This window comes from Nesoenas mayeri, assembly GCF_963082525.1.
Source record: "Nesoenas mayeri genome assembly, chromosome: 4".
Classification (NCBI taxonomy): Eukaryota; Metazoa; Chordata; class Aves; order Columbiformes; family Columbidae; genus Nesoenas; species Nesoenas mayeri.
The window spans coordinates 12,242,971-12,260,147 of record NC_137540.1 but is presented as its reverse complement, the minus strand read 5'-3'; the positions used below and the strand labels follow the sequence as shown (position 1 = coordinate 12,260,147).

At 38.5% G+C, this 17,177-nt stretch overlaps 1 protein-coding gene across 4 annotated transcripts in view; it reads right to left on the bottom strand.

Annotated features, from left to right (window-relative positions):
- BLTP1 (bridge-like lipid transfer protein family member 1) overlaps positions 1–17,177 on the bottom strand; it is a 126,855-nt gene that overhangs the window by 66,717 nt on the left and 42,961 nt on the right. For all 4 annotated transcript variants that reach the window (XM_080343187.1, XM_080343184.1, XM_080343185.1 and 1 more), the window contains exons 20-31: positions 14,706–14,933; positions 13,991–14,128; positions 11,677–11,853; positions 9,185–9,313; positions 8,045–8,164; positions 5,683–5,960; positions 4,673–4,923; positions 3,894–4,152; positions 2,630–3,473; positions 1,696–1,766; positions 740–913; positions 306–426 (exon numbers count right to left, since the gene is read on the bottom strand). In XM_080343187.1, the coding sequence (XP_080199313.1) occupies positions 306–426; positions 740–913; positions 1,696–1,766; positions 2,630–3,473; positions 3,894–4,152; positions 4,673–4,923; positions 5,683–5,960; positions 8,045–8,164; positions 9,185–9,313; positions 11,677–11,853; positions 13,991–14,128; positions 14,706–14,933 (2,790 nt within the window). The remainder of the gene's footprint in view (positions 1–305; positions 427–739; positions 914–1,695; positions 1,767–2,629; positions 3,474–3,893; positions 4,153–4,672; positions 4,924–5,682; positions 5,961–8,044; positions 8,165–9,184; positions 9,314–11,676; positions 11,854–13,990; positions 14,129–14,705; positions 14,934–17,177) is intronic.

Below are 17,177 nucleotides of genomic sequence, written 5' to 3'. Positions count from 1 at the left end.
GTTTATAGTAATTTCTAAGCACAGAACGTATGATCTCATGCAAACTATTGTAGATATTGACTAGACTGTCCAAAACAGAAAAGCTTCAATCACATAGGAGAGATTTCTGGTCACTGAAAGACAGTGTGTAACAGTTCATTATAAAAATGCACACACATTAAGCACAGGATGGAAATAAAGATGTATTCCAAATTAACATCTGATTTAGTTACTAGATCTCAAAACACTAAATTATTTTTTTAATGTAAAATATAGAAAACAATATTATTTCAAATCTTTGCGCATTTTTCTCTTCCCTTTCTTACATTTTCTGAGAAGCTTGTTTTGCTGTTCTGTACAGCATCCCGCAGAACCTTGCAGTGCAGATCATCAACGATTGCTGCTGGGTGTCGAGAGCTTGCACAATGCACCATCGCTTCTATATACCTGTGAGAGGAAACAAGCCCACAACAGACCATTTAAACTCCCATTTTCACATGACACACCATCACTAACGTTTAATTAACACTGCAGAGAGAAAAATTAAGCACTGAGAGACACAAAGGGCACTTCCCAGGTCAGCATGACATTCTTCTAGTTTCTTCATGAGAAATGCAGAATTACATTCACTGGTTACAAAGCCCGCCTCTTCCATCAATAACATTATTCAATCATTTAACCTATACCATTGCTGAACAACACAGCTTTGATTTTAGACAATTTGTAGCTAAATCAACACTGCAGTAGTAAAATTCATTACCTGTCCAGTGCCTCTGCTACAAGAGGAGTCAGAACTACATCTACAGTTCCTTTTACTTCTACTATTGCCGTTGTCCGTGTCTGGAAGACTGGGTGATCCAACGTCCACTCTTCTGTTATTGTTTCATCATCTGTATTTTCTCCAGACTTCTTTTCCAAAGGAGTATAAGGCGTACTAAATGAGTCAAATACAAGTCAAATAATCTAGCTTTGTAAAAGAAATACAAAGACATCCTGCTATCATTCTAATTCTCAATAAAATGTGTATAAAGGCAGGTTTCTTCTACTGCTTCGAAAGTACACAAATATAATCCCAGAGCAAGGCCCTGCCCTGGGTTCCAGTTCAGCTTTTGCAATGCAATGATGGACACTTGCCATAAGCACCTCTCAGATTAATTTAAATTAAGCTGCAAATTGCAATCTTAAAAATGTACAAGTGGAAGCATTTAATTCTTTCACTGTATTTTCTTTTTGACCAACCCCAAACATTTTATAATAGAATACTCTATTCTAAAATTTCTAAAATAGTTCCGTACCAAAAGCTACTGCTACGAAGCAAATTTTGGAAGGGCTAGCAAGAGCCAAAATATTTAATAGGAGTACCAGGAAAATCCTACTCTTAAAAAAATATGCTAAATAATGTTATGCAGTTATATAGATACGTGGAAAGACTGAACAAAACCTTGGAGGAGATGCTGTAGAGTCTACAACTAGATCAATCACATAACCTAACTTGAAGATGTTTGAAGGCTGGGATGCAGGATGTGCTTACTCTGCTCTTATTGCTCCTGAGTGTCCATTCCCATGGTTACTGTGGGAGATAGAGCTCTGTGCTAGATGGACCTGGGGTCTCAACCAACACTTACATACATATGTTACCTTCTCATTATATACCACCATCAAAATTAAATAAATTAAATTATTAACAACTGAAATACATTTATACTTTCAACTTACTTAGATGTTGATCCTGTAAGCTGCATGCCTCTGTCCAGTAACGAATTAGCTGTGAGACCCTGTTTAACAATCTGAGATAAAAGTACAAAGAAATTTATTGCATTCCATTTATATATGAAAAAAAATACCCGAGGAATTTTCAAATGAAGATTCTCCTCACAGGATTTTTTCTTAAAAGAATATGCAGATTCTCCAATATAGTTTATAAAAACTCCTGGGATTTTTTGGATTTTTTTAAATAACTTGACAGATTAGATTACAAGGTTTTTTACATAGATAGTGATTAATTGCTTTAAAAAAAAAAACAACCTTGAAATACTAATCTATAAAAGTCTTGCATGAACACAAAGTTTTTGCTGGGAAGTGGTAATAAATTAAAGTCCAGAACTTAGATATCTATTTTCTATCAAGTCATTTCCATTTTTTTTTTTCATATATTTCATTTCAGTTCCTTCCTTAAGCACGTATGCCCAGACCACATGCATCACAGGGGAAAAATAAAAAGCCCAAACATCTGCATAAAATTCCCTAAATCTACGAGTTTCAACTTTACTTCAAAGCAAAACATTTACTGCCTCGCTTATCCTTTATCAGTATTAAATGTACTGCTACTGAAGTTCTATGTAATATTTTAAAGAAAATCCACATACATATCATTCAGCTGCATATCATTCAACAGGCAGCATTTAAAGTGCAATAACGACAATTCAGAACACACATCTTATCCAGATTTCTAAAGCCATGTCTTCTTTTCCACAACCTCCCAGCCACACAGCCCATGATTTCAAGTCAGAAATATGAAGTATTCCTTAACTAAAAGCAAAGAAGTTTCAAGTTTCTCATGGCTTTATTTACACTGCAGGTGTATTAAGCAATTTTAACTCGTTTTGAATTATTTTTCCTTTCTCTGCTCCTTCTTCCTGCATTTCCATACCTTAAAAGTTGGAACAGAAAGTTGTTCAAAAGATGATGAACTTTCTTCACTCGTTGGTGTGTCAAGGTCTAAAGGGCGATGTAGTGAGGATTTTGAAGTTCTTTTGTTAGTTGGATGCTTTACAGACCAGTTGATCACCTGGAACTGTGTAAGATAGTTTTGGTAACATGCCATTACAGGCTGCTGGGAAGTTATTTGCTCACTTTCCACAGCCTTATCAGATTCCATGACATACATGTTCTCAACATGCTCATCATCTCCTCCCAGAGCTGAAACAAATGAAGCTTGTGAAGGATGAGTCTTAATTGGCAATGTTTTAACATCTTGACTAACGTCTCCATGGACTGTGCTTGTCAAGGGCCCTTCTACACTGTGATAAATAGACCCTCTACTATATTCAATTTTCTGAGCTTGTTTTTTTCTCTTTTTCCTTCCTGGATAGGTTCCTGGACCTTCATCACTACTTATTGGCTCAAACTCTTCTGCTGCAGAAAAATAAGCTTCACTGTCAGCCATTGACATACTGGAATCCATTGAGCGATACTGGTGAAACGAGTTTGAATCCGCAGATGGAGTATACGGGAAAGAACCAAAGCTCCTCCTCTGCTTTGGGGAGTCCAAGACATTCTCATCACTGCGAGACACGTCGCTGCTGAACTGCACGCCGACTGCCACGGGCTGCTTGTCGCCGTAGAAAGCTGCCGTGAGGCTCTTGGTGCTCCCGAGGCGGGTGGAGCACACGGACGCCTGCCGTTTGAGTGGAGACCGCAGCGGAGACTGACCAACAGGCCTTTCCTGGTTGCCAGGGGACGCAGGGCTGCCCTCCGCACCATCAACCGCAACGCTGTGAACACAAATTAAAGGTTCATTTGCTTATTTTATCATGAATGCTCCTCTTTTTTACATTATAGGAGCTGTCAAATGCTGCAGTGATTCTGTGACTTTCTATTAGCATAGCAATTATTTTCATCACGTTGATTACATATGAAACTCTGCTTGTTAGTTCACTTGTCTACATGCAGAGGGTGTATAAATGAACCGTGGTGGCAAGTGCTGTTGTCTTGCATATTGGATTTTTCTACCCAGATCAAGTACTCATCTCCTAACAGAGATCCAAATTTGCATTCAAATTAGGAAATGCAATTCAGTAGTACCATTACAAAAAAAAAACCCAATAATTATAAATCACTAAATATAAGGGTTATTTCTGTCATGACACGTTCAAGAGTTGAATCATACTTCTACCTGGACAGAGAGTACTAACCTTCCATGGCCATCTTCCCTTTTTGCACCAGACAAGAACTCCTTCTGTCCCAAGTGATCCTCGGTAGTTGACGATGGGCTGTCCTTCTCACCTGCAAGCAAGGGGAGCGCAGCACTAGAACTGCTCGTTTCCTCCGAAGATGATGAGGAGCTATGGGAGCGCAACGGCACTTGCAGGCTTAGATGTTGTGCTTTTCTTTCTATTTCAATACCCATGGATCTGCAATCCCAATCTTTTCGTTTTACTCCATTTGCTTTACCTAGAATCAGAAATAAGAAAAAAAACCTGAACATCTGATAATACAACTGCAATGGTCTCCTCCCTGCCCACTGAAATAGTAACCCTTATTAAATAAAAGCCCTAGTTTTCCAATGCATACATATTCCAGTACCTTGTACTAACAAAAACAAATCGAGTCACAGCAGAGAAAAATTACATTGTCTCGGCAGACTGCTTTCTATGTAAGTAAGACAGATGCAAGTCAAATAACGTTTTACCCAGAAAGGAGTTGCATTATAATATAATTTTATATTAATTTCATATTATATTTATTAATATATTAATCCTTTATATTATTATATTTTTATTGTGTGAAAGCTTGCTCACTACTGTCAAGCTACTGTCTGCTCTTGGAAGGGCACATGCCACTACACGACCAACACCACAAGAACACAAGTACTCATTAACCAGGATCAGAAAGACCATAAATACTAATCTGTAGTTAAGAATTTACACTTGGGGGCAAGAAATAATAAAATTACAGTGTAATGCATTCTCACCATCCAAAATTTTGGGAATCTCCTTCGTAATTATCCATTCTCCCGGCTGCAGTAAAGATTGTCCATAAAACATATCAGATTCTGCACTTGTACTTGAGAAAGCAGAGCTGCTTGAAGGTGTCAGTTCCTCAAGCTTGAAAAAATCTAGTCCTGTTAATGTGCCCCCGAAGAATCGACAACCACCAAGACAGCCACACTTGTTCTTGCTTCTCTTATTCCTCAGAGTATCATCGGGCCACAAAAACCACAATCTATACAAAGGCAGAAGAAGAGAAAACAAAACAAAAACATGACATCAGCCTTAGTACATTTAAACTTAGTGAAAACAAGGTCAAAAGATATCCCTCTCTCATACGTGAGCTCCTATTTGACTCAGCGTGAAATAGGTAAGATTTGTATCTGCAACACAGACGTGAGCCATAAAATCAAGAATTAGCTCCAGAAAGGAGCAAATTGCAAGCGTATATGTGGTGCTCAGGGAACCGTGCTCAGGCACAGATTATGTCCACCTGCCACAACACAGGCTCATATCAACAGCATATTCTCTCAGCACAGAGGCAAGCACAACTAACACACTCCACACTGGTCTATGTTGCTTATGCCAGAGGCAACTGCTCTCTGGGGAGATGCACAAATCACAGTTGCAACATGCATCGTGTTCACAGCTGCTCATCAGCTTGCTCACAACCCTTTAAGGCCTGTTTTCTGCCCAGCTTGAGAACAAAGGACAAATCCACTCCTCTCCCTGATCTTCATTTTGGGCGATGAGGGAAGGCAGAGGGAAAAGTAAGTTTTTCCAAAAATCATACCATCTTATGTAGTCCAAGCACATTCAAACCACCAACCCCATAGCTAAGCATTCAATATACTTTTAAAAATGACAATAAATTGTAATCTATGTAAACAACAATAAAAACCAAACCAAACAACAAAGTTCCATCTTCAGATGAATGTATTAACTTAGATCCCCCCCAAAATTCAAACGCACTTCCTTCAATCATTTCTCTTACCTCTTCGTTCGGTTATCATGAGTCTCTAAGAAATGTCTCTGCACTTCATGTTTAGAAGGATGATCAGCGGCTAAAGCAATGTCAGCAGTGATGAGCCCCAAGTTGACAGAGCCAGCTTCCAGCCAATACGCCCTCCTTAAGATTGGCTGAAGACCAGTTCTGCAATTGTTCACCTGCTCAACATACTGTCTCAGTTGGAAGTCTTGAATGGCAGCACTTACGCCTTCTCCAACAGACTGGTTGTGGAGGTTGCAGTTTGCAATACGTACGGCACCCATCTGAAAACATGATTTAAAACATGAACTGATTAGGCATGAGCAAAACAAAGAAGTAGCAGCCTTAAACCAGTTAACACATCACCTACGACATTCCTGAAAGATCTCAGTAAATTCTTCTCTCCAAAAAATGACAGTAAACCAGTTTTATATGCAGCATGTGCACCCATGCAAAAGAAGGCCAGCACAGAAATTAGTTTCAGACAGTTTTTCAATAACAAAATTAAAAACTCTAATTCAGAGCCTCCTTTTGTAACAGGATCAAAAGAGAAAACACAGCTTTGGACAGATGTTATAATGAACGTTTAAAAAAATTAAATCTTCACTGTCATCTAAAAAAAACCAAGAAATCTGAAACTTTCTAAATCATAGATACATTATTTGATATTATATATATCATTGTATGCCCTTAGACTAAAATATTCATTAGATCCTTTGAATACAAAGCTCTATTAACTTTACAATTAATCAACACCTCAGTGAGACAACCATGTTCAACACTGCCCAAGTCAAGAAATTCCAACTCCTAAACCTTAACTGAGATCCAAATATGTTGTGTTATAGTAGCCCTTTTACCATCACACTCTAGTAGTTCTGCTGAAGCAAACAGGAGGCTGCTTCTCTCCCATGAAAAGCAGAATCCCAGCAGGAGCGAAGCCTCTCCACAGAGGAACCAGCAGTTCTTGCTTTACCCCCACACTTGGCTGTGGGAATTGGTCACTGTGCAACTACCCCACCTGCCCGTACAGTATCAATTCTCCCCAACACTAGTGTACGGCAATAAAAGGTGACGTAGCCCTGCCACAAATTATTAGTCTTCAAATAATCTGAAGACACTGGACCAAGTTTCCTGCATAGCTTGACTCCACTCCAAAAAGTCACCATGAAATACCTGAAATTTCACAACAGGTTTTCAAACTTTTCGCAGAGAAAAGGAGAAAAGCTAAAAAAGAACCTGGCCATGAAAGAGCTGCCCACAGGGTTAATATTAAATCATTACTTCTTGTCTCTGTCACAGACTATAAAGGAGTACTGAAAACCTTTTTTAAAATGCAAATGAAACACATTCAGGATATAATTTTCCAGAGTGGTTCAGGTTATTAAGCTTCCTTTGAAAACACTACCATTCATATTTGTGCCTGAAAACACAGTTAATATTTGTGCTGATGCTTTGTAATATTGGACTCAAAAGAATTTTGAGACTCAAATGCATTTTTTTTACTGCCACAAGGTAGGAAACCATGCAAATGACAAGATACCATGTCATTAAAAAAGTGTCTAAAATAATTACCACTTTCTTTCAGTTGGATTCTTGCTCATAATGTGAAGCTGTCCCCTAAATTTTACATGTTAAGCTTACCTTTAAAAACCAAATTTATTAACGGTCAGCTCAACTACTAGTCACACCAGCATAACACTTTTCTCCTTTTCTGTTGTTATCATAACTCAGTTGTCTGTCTCTTAACTTACATTTTGCTACACTGACTAAATTATTCTAGTTTTCTCCTGTATGATAGGATAACAGAGAGAATATCAGCTCTTCTCTGCACACCCTTCTTTTTGAACAGAGGACACATGATGCAGTACTCTACATTCAGCCAGGCATGACACGAACGCTTCTTCCATCTCTACCAAAGATACATCTTAATTCAAGCAGCTGTATCACATAAAACCATCATGAGTTATCAAGCACTGACTTGTACACAATCCATCTCAATCACTTCCAGCTGCTGAGTTACTAATTTATAGGACAAGCTCTTATTAGCTCTCAGGTACAGACACATTTATATTGCCCAGTGGGTTTTTTTATTTTTACTCCAGTCTTGTAGCTTCCACTCTTATTTTGGCAGACACCCATTCATTCTTACCATTTTCCAAGATCATTAATGAAATTACTAAGCAGAAGCCAAAGTGATGTACTCCTGGCACAGTACAAGGCAACATTTTATCATTTAAAGTTTCAGCAATTCTGCTTAGTCCATTGCATGTAAGCAACCAGTAAATTCAAATAGCTATTCTATCAAAAATTACAAAGAACTCTATTGACAAAAAACTATTTCAGTTGCAGTTAAGAGAAATATTTTTACCTTTATATTGGTGGCACAGCCATGTTCTACCACATACAGATCTGCTCCATCCATGGCTAAGCGTGTCATAGTGTACTTTAAATCATCAGATGTTGGGCATGGCCCAGGGACACAGTTCATCTGAAGAAAAAGAGATTTTAACCTACATTTAGCAGCCTTAGCTTAATTTGTGCTTATCCTTTTATTTACGTTCTGTTTAACAGAGGCCTAAAACTAGAGCAATGAAAAGGGACTTATTCTGTAATATCAATATAAGCATAAGGGGTGATTGTGTGTTGAGGTTTGTTTTCACTAGTTCATATTTAATTCTTCTGTCCAGCAGCATCAGGCAACCAACGCAGTTGGATGTCCTGGCTTCTCCCAGCAAAAGGCAAATCAAGTGTCACAACAGAGAACATCACAACAACAAAACAAGGACAATGTCAAAAGATTATATCCAGGAATTATACTTAAAATATGGCAAGCCTCCTTTGGTCTTCGTTTGATCACACACATGCACACCAAGAGACAAGCACCAAAAGCAGAATCCACAGTGACATGATGGGTAATTAAGAGTCCCGTGTTGTTGTTGTGGAGGGGGTGGTTGTTTTGTTTCGTTTTGTTTGCTCGGTTTTTTGTTATAGTTTGGTTTTGTTTGTTTGCTTTTGGTTTTGGGGAGGTGCGTATTTGTTGTAAAAAAAAGAAAAAGATCAGAAAGAATCCATGGACGCTATAAGTTGTCAGCTTAAGTCTCCCATCAAAGCACTGTTACAACAAAAGAGGAAGGATATGGGATGAAAAAGTACCATGGAAATGTGCCAAGAGAACAAAGGCAAGTATGAGTTTTATCTCTTAAGGGACACTGGAGTGTGGCCTCTGGCTCTTAACTGTCATAGCAGATCCAAGAAACAAGGCATGACTCCTGCAGATAATGTTTCTTTAAATAATTCAAAGAGCACCAAAAAAATATTGTGCACATCCACAGGTAAATCTAGAGATAACTGCTTTTATTTCTAAAACATAATTAGCTATAATTTATCAAAGGGAACATCCAATCTGACTACATACTCCATGTGGCTTGATACCTTTAAGACTGGATTTCTAAAATGTTCCAAAGAACCTGTGCAATACAGCAAGCAATTAAGATGGATGAAAGGTTACCTTAGAGTCACAAAAACGTCGATCAATTCCATGCTGGCAAATTATTACAGATTTTGGCCTTTCCAGCTCAAATTCCCGGCACACCACATGAAACACAAAGGTCTGCCCCCATTCCAGAAGACATGCAAGCTGTAGGCAAATAACAGCACGTTGTCTAATAGGAAGTATGTAAAATGAAGTTTCACTGTTCAACAGAGTACTGAAAGAACATCACCACAGGCTGGGAGGTGAGCAGGAATGAAAACAGAAGACCCCACCATAACATTCTGGCTGCATTTTCTTGCTTACACATGAACTACCTCCGGTTACTCAAGACTGATTTTTATTTTTGTGTGTGTCACAACATGCAAGTCTCTGTAGCATTCATGGGTAATCCTGTGACATTAAACAATTTCCTGAATTATTCCTAATATAAGGAAGCAGCTTCTGCTAATACTGTCAACTGAGAACTTCATTGTAAAGACAGAGATCCTTCTATTTTACCTCAAAAAATACCTCAAAATACTTTACCACCATTCATAATTTAAATGTCAGCCTTCCTTCTACATAAGTAACGAAGTTCAATTAGAAAGCATAGGAGGAAACTGGCAAAACAGAACAGTGCTGAATCCCGCCAGACCTCGTAATTAGCCTATTGTAGATTTAAATCTTTTATATAGTTAGCTTATTCATAAAGGAAATGATTCATGACTGTCTGTCTCTATTATGAGAGGGAAATGGGTTTTCTTTGGCTAGCCAAAGGAAAGGACACTTAAAAATCAGCAGTAATTGAACTGGAATTTAATACAGCTATGACTGTCTTGCACAAAATTTCTCTTCCTCCCTTTAGTGTTGTCCCTTCATAAATTCTTGCAATACATCACACTATGGGAGGAAAAAAGCTAATGACCCTGAATCAGTGAATTCAAGTTCTGGTCCATAGCAGTGCTGACAACAAAAAAATAGATTAAAAATCCTGTATACAGTTGAGAATGGCATTGTAGAGGAAAGAAATCCTTAAGTTGCATCAAGTATTTCGAAGCGTTCTCTAACATTAGAATACTTTTTGAAACAATTAGGTTTAATTTTGAAGCATAGAGCAGTAAGGTAAACACCATAGCCTATCTAAATCAGTAGTAGCATTTTGGGAAATACTGCCACCAAAGTCCCTATTTGTAGCATGAAAATGTATCCGTGTCTATTCTTCGGATTTAATGAAGTTGCCTGTATGCCTTATTTTGACTTTGTTTGCTGCAGAAGTTTCCTAATGAGATAAGTGTTTAATCCTAGAAAATAAAGCCAGCTTTTAGAGGAATAAGAGGATGTAGAAATGTCTTAAGAAAAGTAAATAATAAATAAATAAACCAAAGAGTAACTACTAAACAGAATTTATGTATTTTTTTCATGTCTCAGAATACAATGACAAAGCAACCTTTTTTAAATATCTGGCAGCCCATGCCCGAAATAAATCAAAGTGATTTGCCTACTGTATGCTTGGAGCCATTATTATATCTGGAAAAATAAAGCAATATAAATGGTAAAACCCAAAGGAGTCAGTGCTAAGACTGACCTAAGAGAATCCAACACTGTGAAAGCAAAGTACGTTCCAGCAGGACCAAGCATCAGAATTTATGCAGCGTGCAGCATGACTGAGCTACCAGCGACTCTCCTGCCCATATTTCACTCCCACAAATGATCTCATTTGTCTCCTACTTTAAAACATGGCTTTGTCCATAGCTTTCTATGGAAAGCCAGAACTTTATCCAGAAGCTAATTCCTTTCCAGATGCTCAACTTGACACTCTCATTACTGGCAGCATCCCTTCATGCAGATGCCTGTATATATCCAAGAACCTTAGATTCAAGGGATGCCAAATTGCCCTTCAAACTGCAATCACAAGCAGACGCTACTAGTCCTTCCCACAGAGTTAACCAGCAGGGGTAATAAACTTGCATCCCCAGAATTCAACATCATAAAAGTAACCCCAGAGGAAGTCACAGGCAACTAAGTCATCTCATACTTAAACCTCTTCTTCATCATGTTACCTATTTTATGACTGAAAGTATCCCAAAACAACTGCTCTGTTTACAGAGATGTATTATTTACCTTGCAATTAAACCACTTAAAGGGCATGTAGATACTCTGGTTGCCTTTCTAATCAGTATTAAGGTGCATTAACATACATAGATGCAACATACATGTTTGCATGTAGTGACAAGAGTATTCACTACTGATTTGTTAGTGCTCTGTTACTGTCATGTATTCAAATTCTTACATAACAGTAGCCACACTGTTAGACTTAGATTTAAGATTAACATCAAATTCAGCTCATTCAGCATCTCCCATCCATTCAATGAAATTCTTGGATTTTCAGACTATAAAATTATGGTTAGTTAAGATAAAGATGCATCGAAATCCAGCTGAGATCCTGTGCTTTCCAAAATCTGCACTACACTAGTTTTACAAGAAAGGAGAAAGGCAATGCTTCAAAGCGAATGGTTTCTACATGGTACCTGTGGTGCCGTAACTTTAGCTGTAAGACTTCCAGCCTGTACATCTATCAGCCACGCATACTCCAAAGTGTCACTTCCAAGGGGCAGACCTTCCGCTGAAAACATGGCGTGAGCACGCAGCTGCAGACCCGACAGGCTGATGTGACCCTCTCGAAGAACTTCATCCACTGCAGGTCGCTGTTAAACACAAGTACGTTAAAAGCTAACATTTGCAAAGAACACATCAATAGAAAGTGCAAAAGCTGTTTAGTGAGAGGTACTTCATACACATTCATCTTCATCTCTAGAATGCTGTTGACTTTTGTACAGCTATACAGTCCCAGGACTTCCCTGCATTACTCAAGCAACAACTTAGATGCAAATCTTAGCAAGGGGGAGAGCGGAGTTTATCTAACCCAAGCTTGTTTTCATTTTTAGCAACCATCAAAAGCCTTCGCTTGATGCCATCTGTCAAATATTACTGCAATAAAGTATAAACAAAAAATGGAAAACAATGTTTAACAATGCAAGTGAACAAGAGGTTAAAAAACATGACTTATGGATGTTTACTACTATGAGAAAGCTGACACATTATTAAAAAAAAGGTTATCAGAGGCTGTCATCTAAGTTGTACTTAACACCAAAGTATTTCTTGGCTACCTAAAGCAAAGCTACTTGTTTGCAGATATGAAAATTCAGTTGTAATACTTTTCAAAATAATTACTCTACCAGCCAGAGAAGAAACTGAAAAGATAAACCAGGACTGCATATAGGTAAACTGTGGATTAAAGCCAGAACTCAACAGCAAAACTTATCTTTTACTGATTTTTTTCAACTTTTCTTGTGCCTGGCTTGTCTTCCACTGTCAGGAAAGCCTTTGGAGCTGCTTAATGAAGAAGAAACATGCCCTGCTCTTTTGATACCACTAGCAACCTATGTCTTGATTCAGCAGCTATTTCAAAACATGAAGATAAAACAACTGGAATGGGAAACATGAAGCAATGATATTTGCCCAGCTTGGTAAGGAACAATTCCTGTTCCATATACAACCTTCACATTTTAAGGCTGAACCAGGGAGTATCAAACAGCATTTTTGAGATATGTGATGTCAACAAAGGGTCCATTTTTTTTTTAACCAAAATATAAATGTTCCCAGTATTAAACATCAAAAATAAACACAAAGTAAAATAGCAGGCAATAGTAACACACATAACTGATAACAAATTTCTTCACCATATTTTTAAAAACATGCCACCCTGGATGTCTATCACTCCAACCAATGGAAATTCACAGCCAGAAGTCTTACTAGTCAGAGTTAATGTTTCTGAATCAAAATAAATCCAACCAAAAAGAATATATAGACTCTAAGGCAAACAACCTAACCACAGCATTACTAAGATTTTTCAGTGTTCTACCTGTTTAAAGTAATGCAGTAATGCTTGTAGATCTTCTATTACCATTACATTCTACACTGCCAGTCAATTACACATTCGAGACTGTAAATGTAACTTCAAGAAAGGTCAAGGCCCATCCCTGCCTATACTCAATTTCCGACTTTCGTCAAAACAGCAAGTGCATCTATAAAGAACAGCAAGAATGACAACCAAACCAACACAGCTCTCATCTCAATACAGAAAATGTGAGGAGAAACTATGAAGAGAATAAGCTGAGGAAGTACACTGACAGCAGGAACTGCAGGCAAGAAAATTTTGTTCATGGAAGGACAATTCCATTTAAGCGTCCTGCACTATCAGCTAAACACTCAAACCCAAGGCAGGAGCAGGAACAAAATGCAAAGAAATAAGCTGCAAGCTGAGATCTGTCATAGCCAAAATCTGCCTGGTACAGCACAGTCCACCGGCTGCTGAAGAGCAGTACTGTATATATTGAGCTGCGAGCAACTCCATTCTTCATGGTCCCTCATTTGTAGCTAGGAACTGATTTTGCTTTTACTTGGTTAAAATAATTTTGCCTTTTTTATTCAATATTCCTACCTGATCTTTGTTAGTCTGACACTGAATGAGACAAACCCAAACCAATTTATAACTATCTATATCAAAAACAAGCCTCTGCTTCCAAGAGAACCTTCTCCAAAAATATTTTAAGCAAAATTAAGAAAATACATTTTTTCTTTTTGCACATTTCACCAAAACAAAAACTGGAGAGATATAAAGATTTAAAAGAACATGCATCACAATTTTCTTTAATATCTCTTATGATTCATAAGCCCTAGTAAACTTGTATGTGTACGACAAGAAAGTTCCTATTAAAAAAAATCCATTTTAAGATCATAACAAATTCCACAATACACACACACACAAACCCAGTTTCCTACCTGATAGTTGTCATTCAGAAACAAATTCACTGGAGACAGTACAAGTTGAAGCATTGTTTCTCTGAATCCTTTCTTCATCTCAAAGCACAACCTCTCCAAGAAAGCCGTAGGGCACTCGGGACCATCTGGACTGCAATGCTGAAACAAAGGTTAAAAACATCCATTTCACAAACTGAAAACACAAAACATGGTTGAAATTTTTAAGATTACAAGCAAACCTGTAAGCAGCAAGTATGCTAATTTTCCTCCCAGTGGGTATGCGAAAAGAATACTTCACAACTTCAAAAACCTTTCAACAATTACATAAACAGCAATTCAAACTCATTTGGATGAACATAGTTTTTTTTATCTGTATTCTTACTTGAATTCCCCGGGATTTCTCAGAATGCAGCTGCATAGAGCAGAACGCACCATTAGAGGAAAGTTTTGCTCATTAGCAGAGAAATCATAACACTCAATCAAAAATATTATCACAAAAATCAAGTTGATTGCATAAAATCATAAAAAATGTATCCAGTTCTGCCCCCCAGAGAAGTAAAATAAACCATGTCTCAAATTGGTTTAGATAGCCACAATTTTAGTAGAGTATATACACACTTCAGTCAACATCACCCTAACTTAATATTCCAGGCAGGTAAATTTAACTTCAGTTTATGAAACTGGAAAAACAACACAAAACATTAAGCAAAATATCTGAAGATTCTAAAGTACTTACCACTGGTAATCGCCCATGCACTTTGTACAAATTAACAAGCACAGTGATATCCCATGGACGTAGAGTAAGAGGGTGAACTGGCTTGACTGCACTTCCGTTTTCCTTTTTGTCATTTTCCACTCCAACAGCTGTCCATCCAGAGCTTGAAGACGTTGACAGGGATAAAACGGGGCTTGAAATAACTTCTTCAAAATCAGTGTACATGTCATCCTCTCCAAAATAGTTTTCCTGGGAAAAAGAATTATTTGCTATAACCATATGGAAAACGAATAAAGAACACACAGGCAATGTAATCACACACAAATCCAACCTTTTTCTGTTAGTCCTGTGTAAAATAAACAGTACAGCTACAACCTATAGCTGAAGAAACATACACAGTTTTATTTTATGAAAGAGAGATACCTTCAGTGAGCAAATTGAGGCCATGTGCTTTGGAGGAAAAGAAGGGGCTCTCAGTAGTTCTGAAAGTACCGGTACTCTAGATACATGCAATACAAATAACTGTTCTGAAGCAGTGCTACTGACATTTTAAAACAGATTTTCTGCTTTTAAAGACAAATAACTTTGAGAGTCAAAACACAAAACACATCCTGCAGGAAGTCACTCTCATCCATCCTATTCAAACTTGTTATTACCAAATTTCAAAGCCGTAAAGTATGCTTCTAAAATACCAGTTCATAAACATTTTCGTTTCTAAGCCAATCCCCCTCAATTATCCAAGACCAAAGTAATTTTCCCAAATTCTACTGGGAAGCAGAAAATCCACCAGTAACTAAAAATCAACTTCCTATGTCAAGGCCAAGTGCCGGGTCCTGCACTGGGGTCACAACAGCCCCAGGCAGCGCTACAGCCTTGGGGAAAAGTGGCTGGAAAGTGTGTAAAGTGTCTGGTGGAAAAGGACCTGGGAGTGTTTGTTGACAGCAGCTGAACATGAGCCAGCAGTGGGCCCAGGTGGCCAAAAGTCCAACAGCATCCTGGCTTACATCAGGAATAGTGTGGCCAGCAGGACTAGAGAAGTGATTGTGCCACTGTACTAGGTGCTGGTGAGGTCCCACCTGGAACCCTGAGTTCACTTTTGGGCCCCTCGTCATAAGAAAGACACTGAGGTGCTGGAGAGAGTTCAGAGGAGGTGACGAAGCTGGTGAGGGGTCTGGAGTGCAAGTCTGATGAGGAGCAGCTGAGGGAACTGGGACTGTTCAGCCTGGAGAAAAGGAGGGTGAGGGGAGACCTGATCGCTGTTTACAACTGCCTGAAAGGAGGGTGTAGCATGGAGAGGGCTGGTCTCTTCTCCCAAGGAGCAAGTGACAGGATGAGAGGAAATGTCCTCAAGTTGCGGCATAGGTGGTTTAGACTGGATATTAGGAAAATTTATTCCCGGAAAAGGCTGTGCAGCACTGGAACATGCTGCTCAGGGAAGTGGTTGAGTCACAACCCCTGGAGGTGTTTAAAAGATGTGTAACTGAGGCTCTTAGGGACATGGTTTATTGCCAGAGTTAGGTTATAGTTGGACTCAATGATCCTGAGGGTCTCTTCCACCCAAAATGATTCTATGATTCTAAGATTTGAGTGCATCAGAATCAGATTTCTGACAATATGTCACCCCCCCAAAAAGGTCAGACCTATATAAAAGTAAAATCAATGAATGAATCAAGTCTCTCAGGAAGAACTTTCAGGATGATGCAGTTTGCATTTTCTTGCTAATTCAGTATGTGGGAAGTGTTGGGCATTAAGCATTCTGTGGAGGTTTCTGACCAAAGAGGTTGTAACAGACAGAAAAATTGCTTCCTCATTCATTTTTATAAAGTAATTCAGTCCTATAGCTTCTCAACAGAAGCTGGAGCTGTTCCAACTACTCCAAACTGCACTGGTGATTTGTGAAAACAAATGAGTATTAGACTGAAGATCAAACTGAGAAAGATTTGGATTTTATGATGTTTCTTGCTCCTTTCCTTTTCTGTGCCTTGTTTGCTTCTAAAACTTCTCTGTTCTTTTCTAAGCACAAGTCTGCAGCGCAAGCAAGCCAAGTGGGAGCTGACAATAGAAAGAAAGCAATTGCAAGTTATCCATGAAAAAGGTCTGCAGAAAAGGCAGGCTGGTTCTTGGCCTTCAAATAATGACTCCTGTGGACATGTACTTTTACCACCTTATCCTGAGCCTCCAAAGTATACTTTGTGTTAGTGCACACGGACTAAGCACTGCTCCATGGACAAACTGAAAAAACCTCAAGAGTTCAGCAAAGCTAATCTGCTTTGCTTTCAAATAGAGGGAAAAAATAAAGGTTGATGTCAGGATATAGACCTTGAAGTATTTTTTTATAAAGCAGACCCAGCAGAGGGTGCTAAGAACTCCATTAACTTATGCCTGGCACCTTCTGCTGGGGATGCAAGTACCTACAAATCATTCATTCATTCCCAGCCAGTAAGTTCTTCAGTAAGAAAGTGCGCTACACAGACAAACTACCTCCCAAGAACA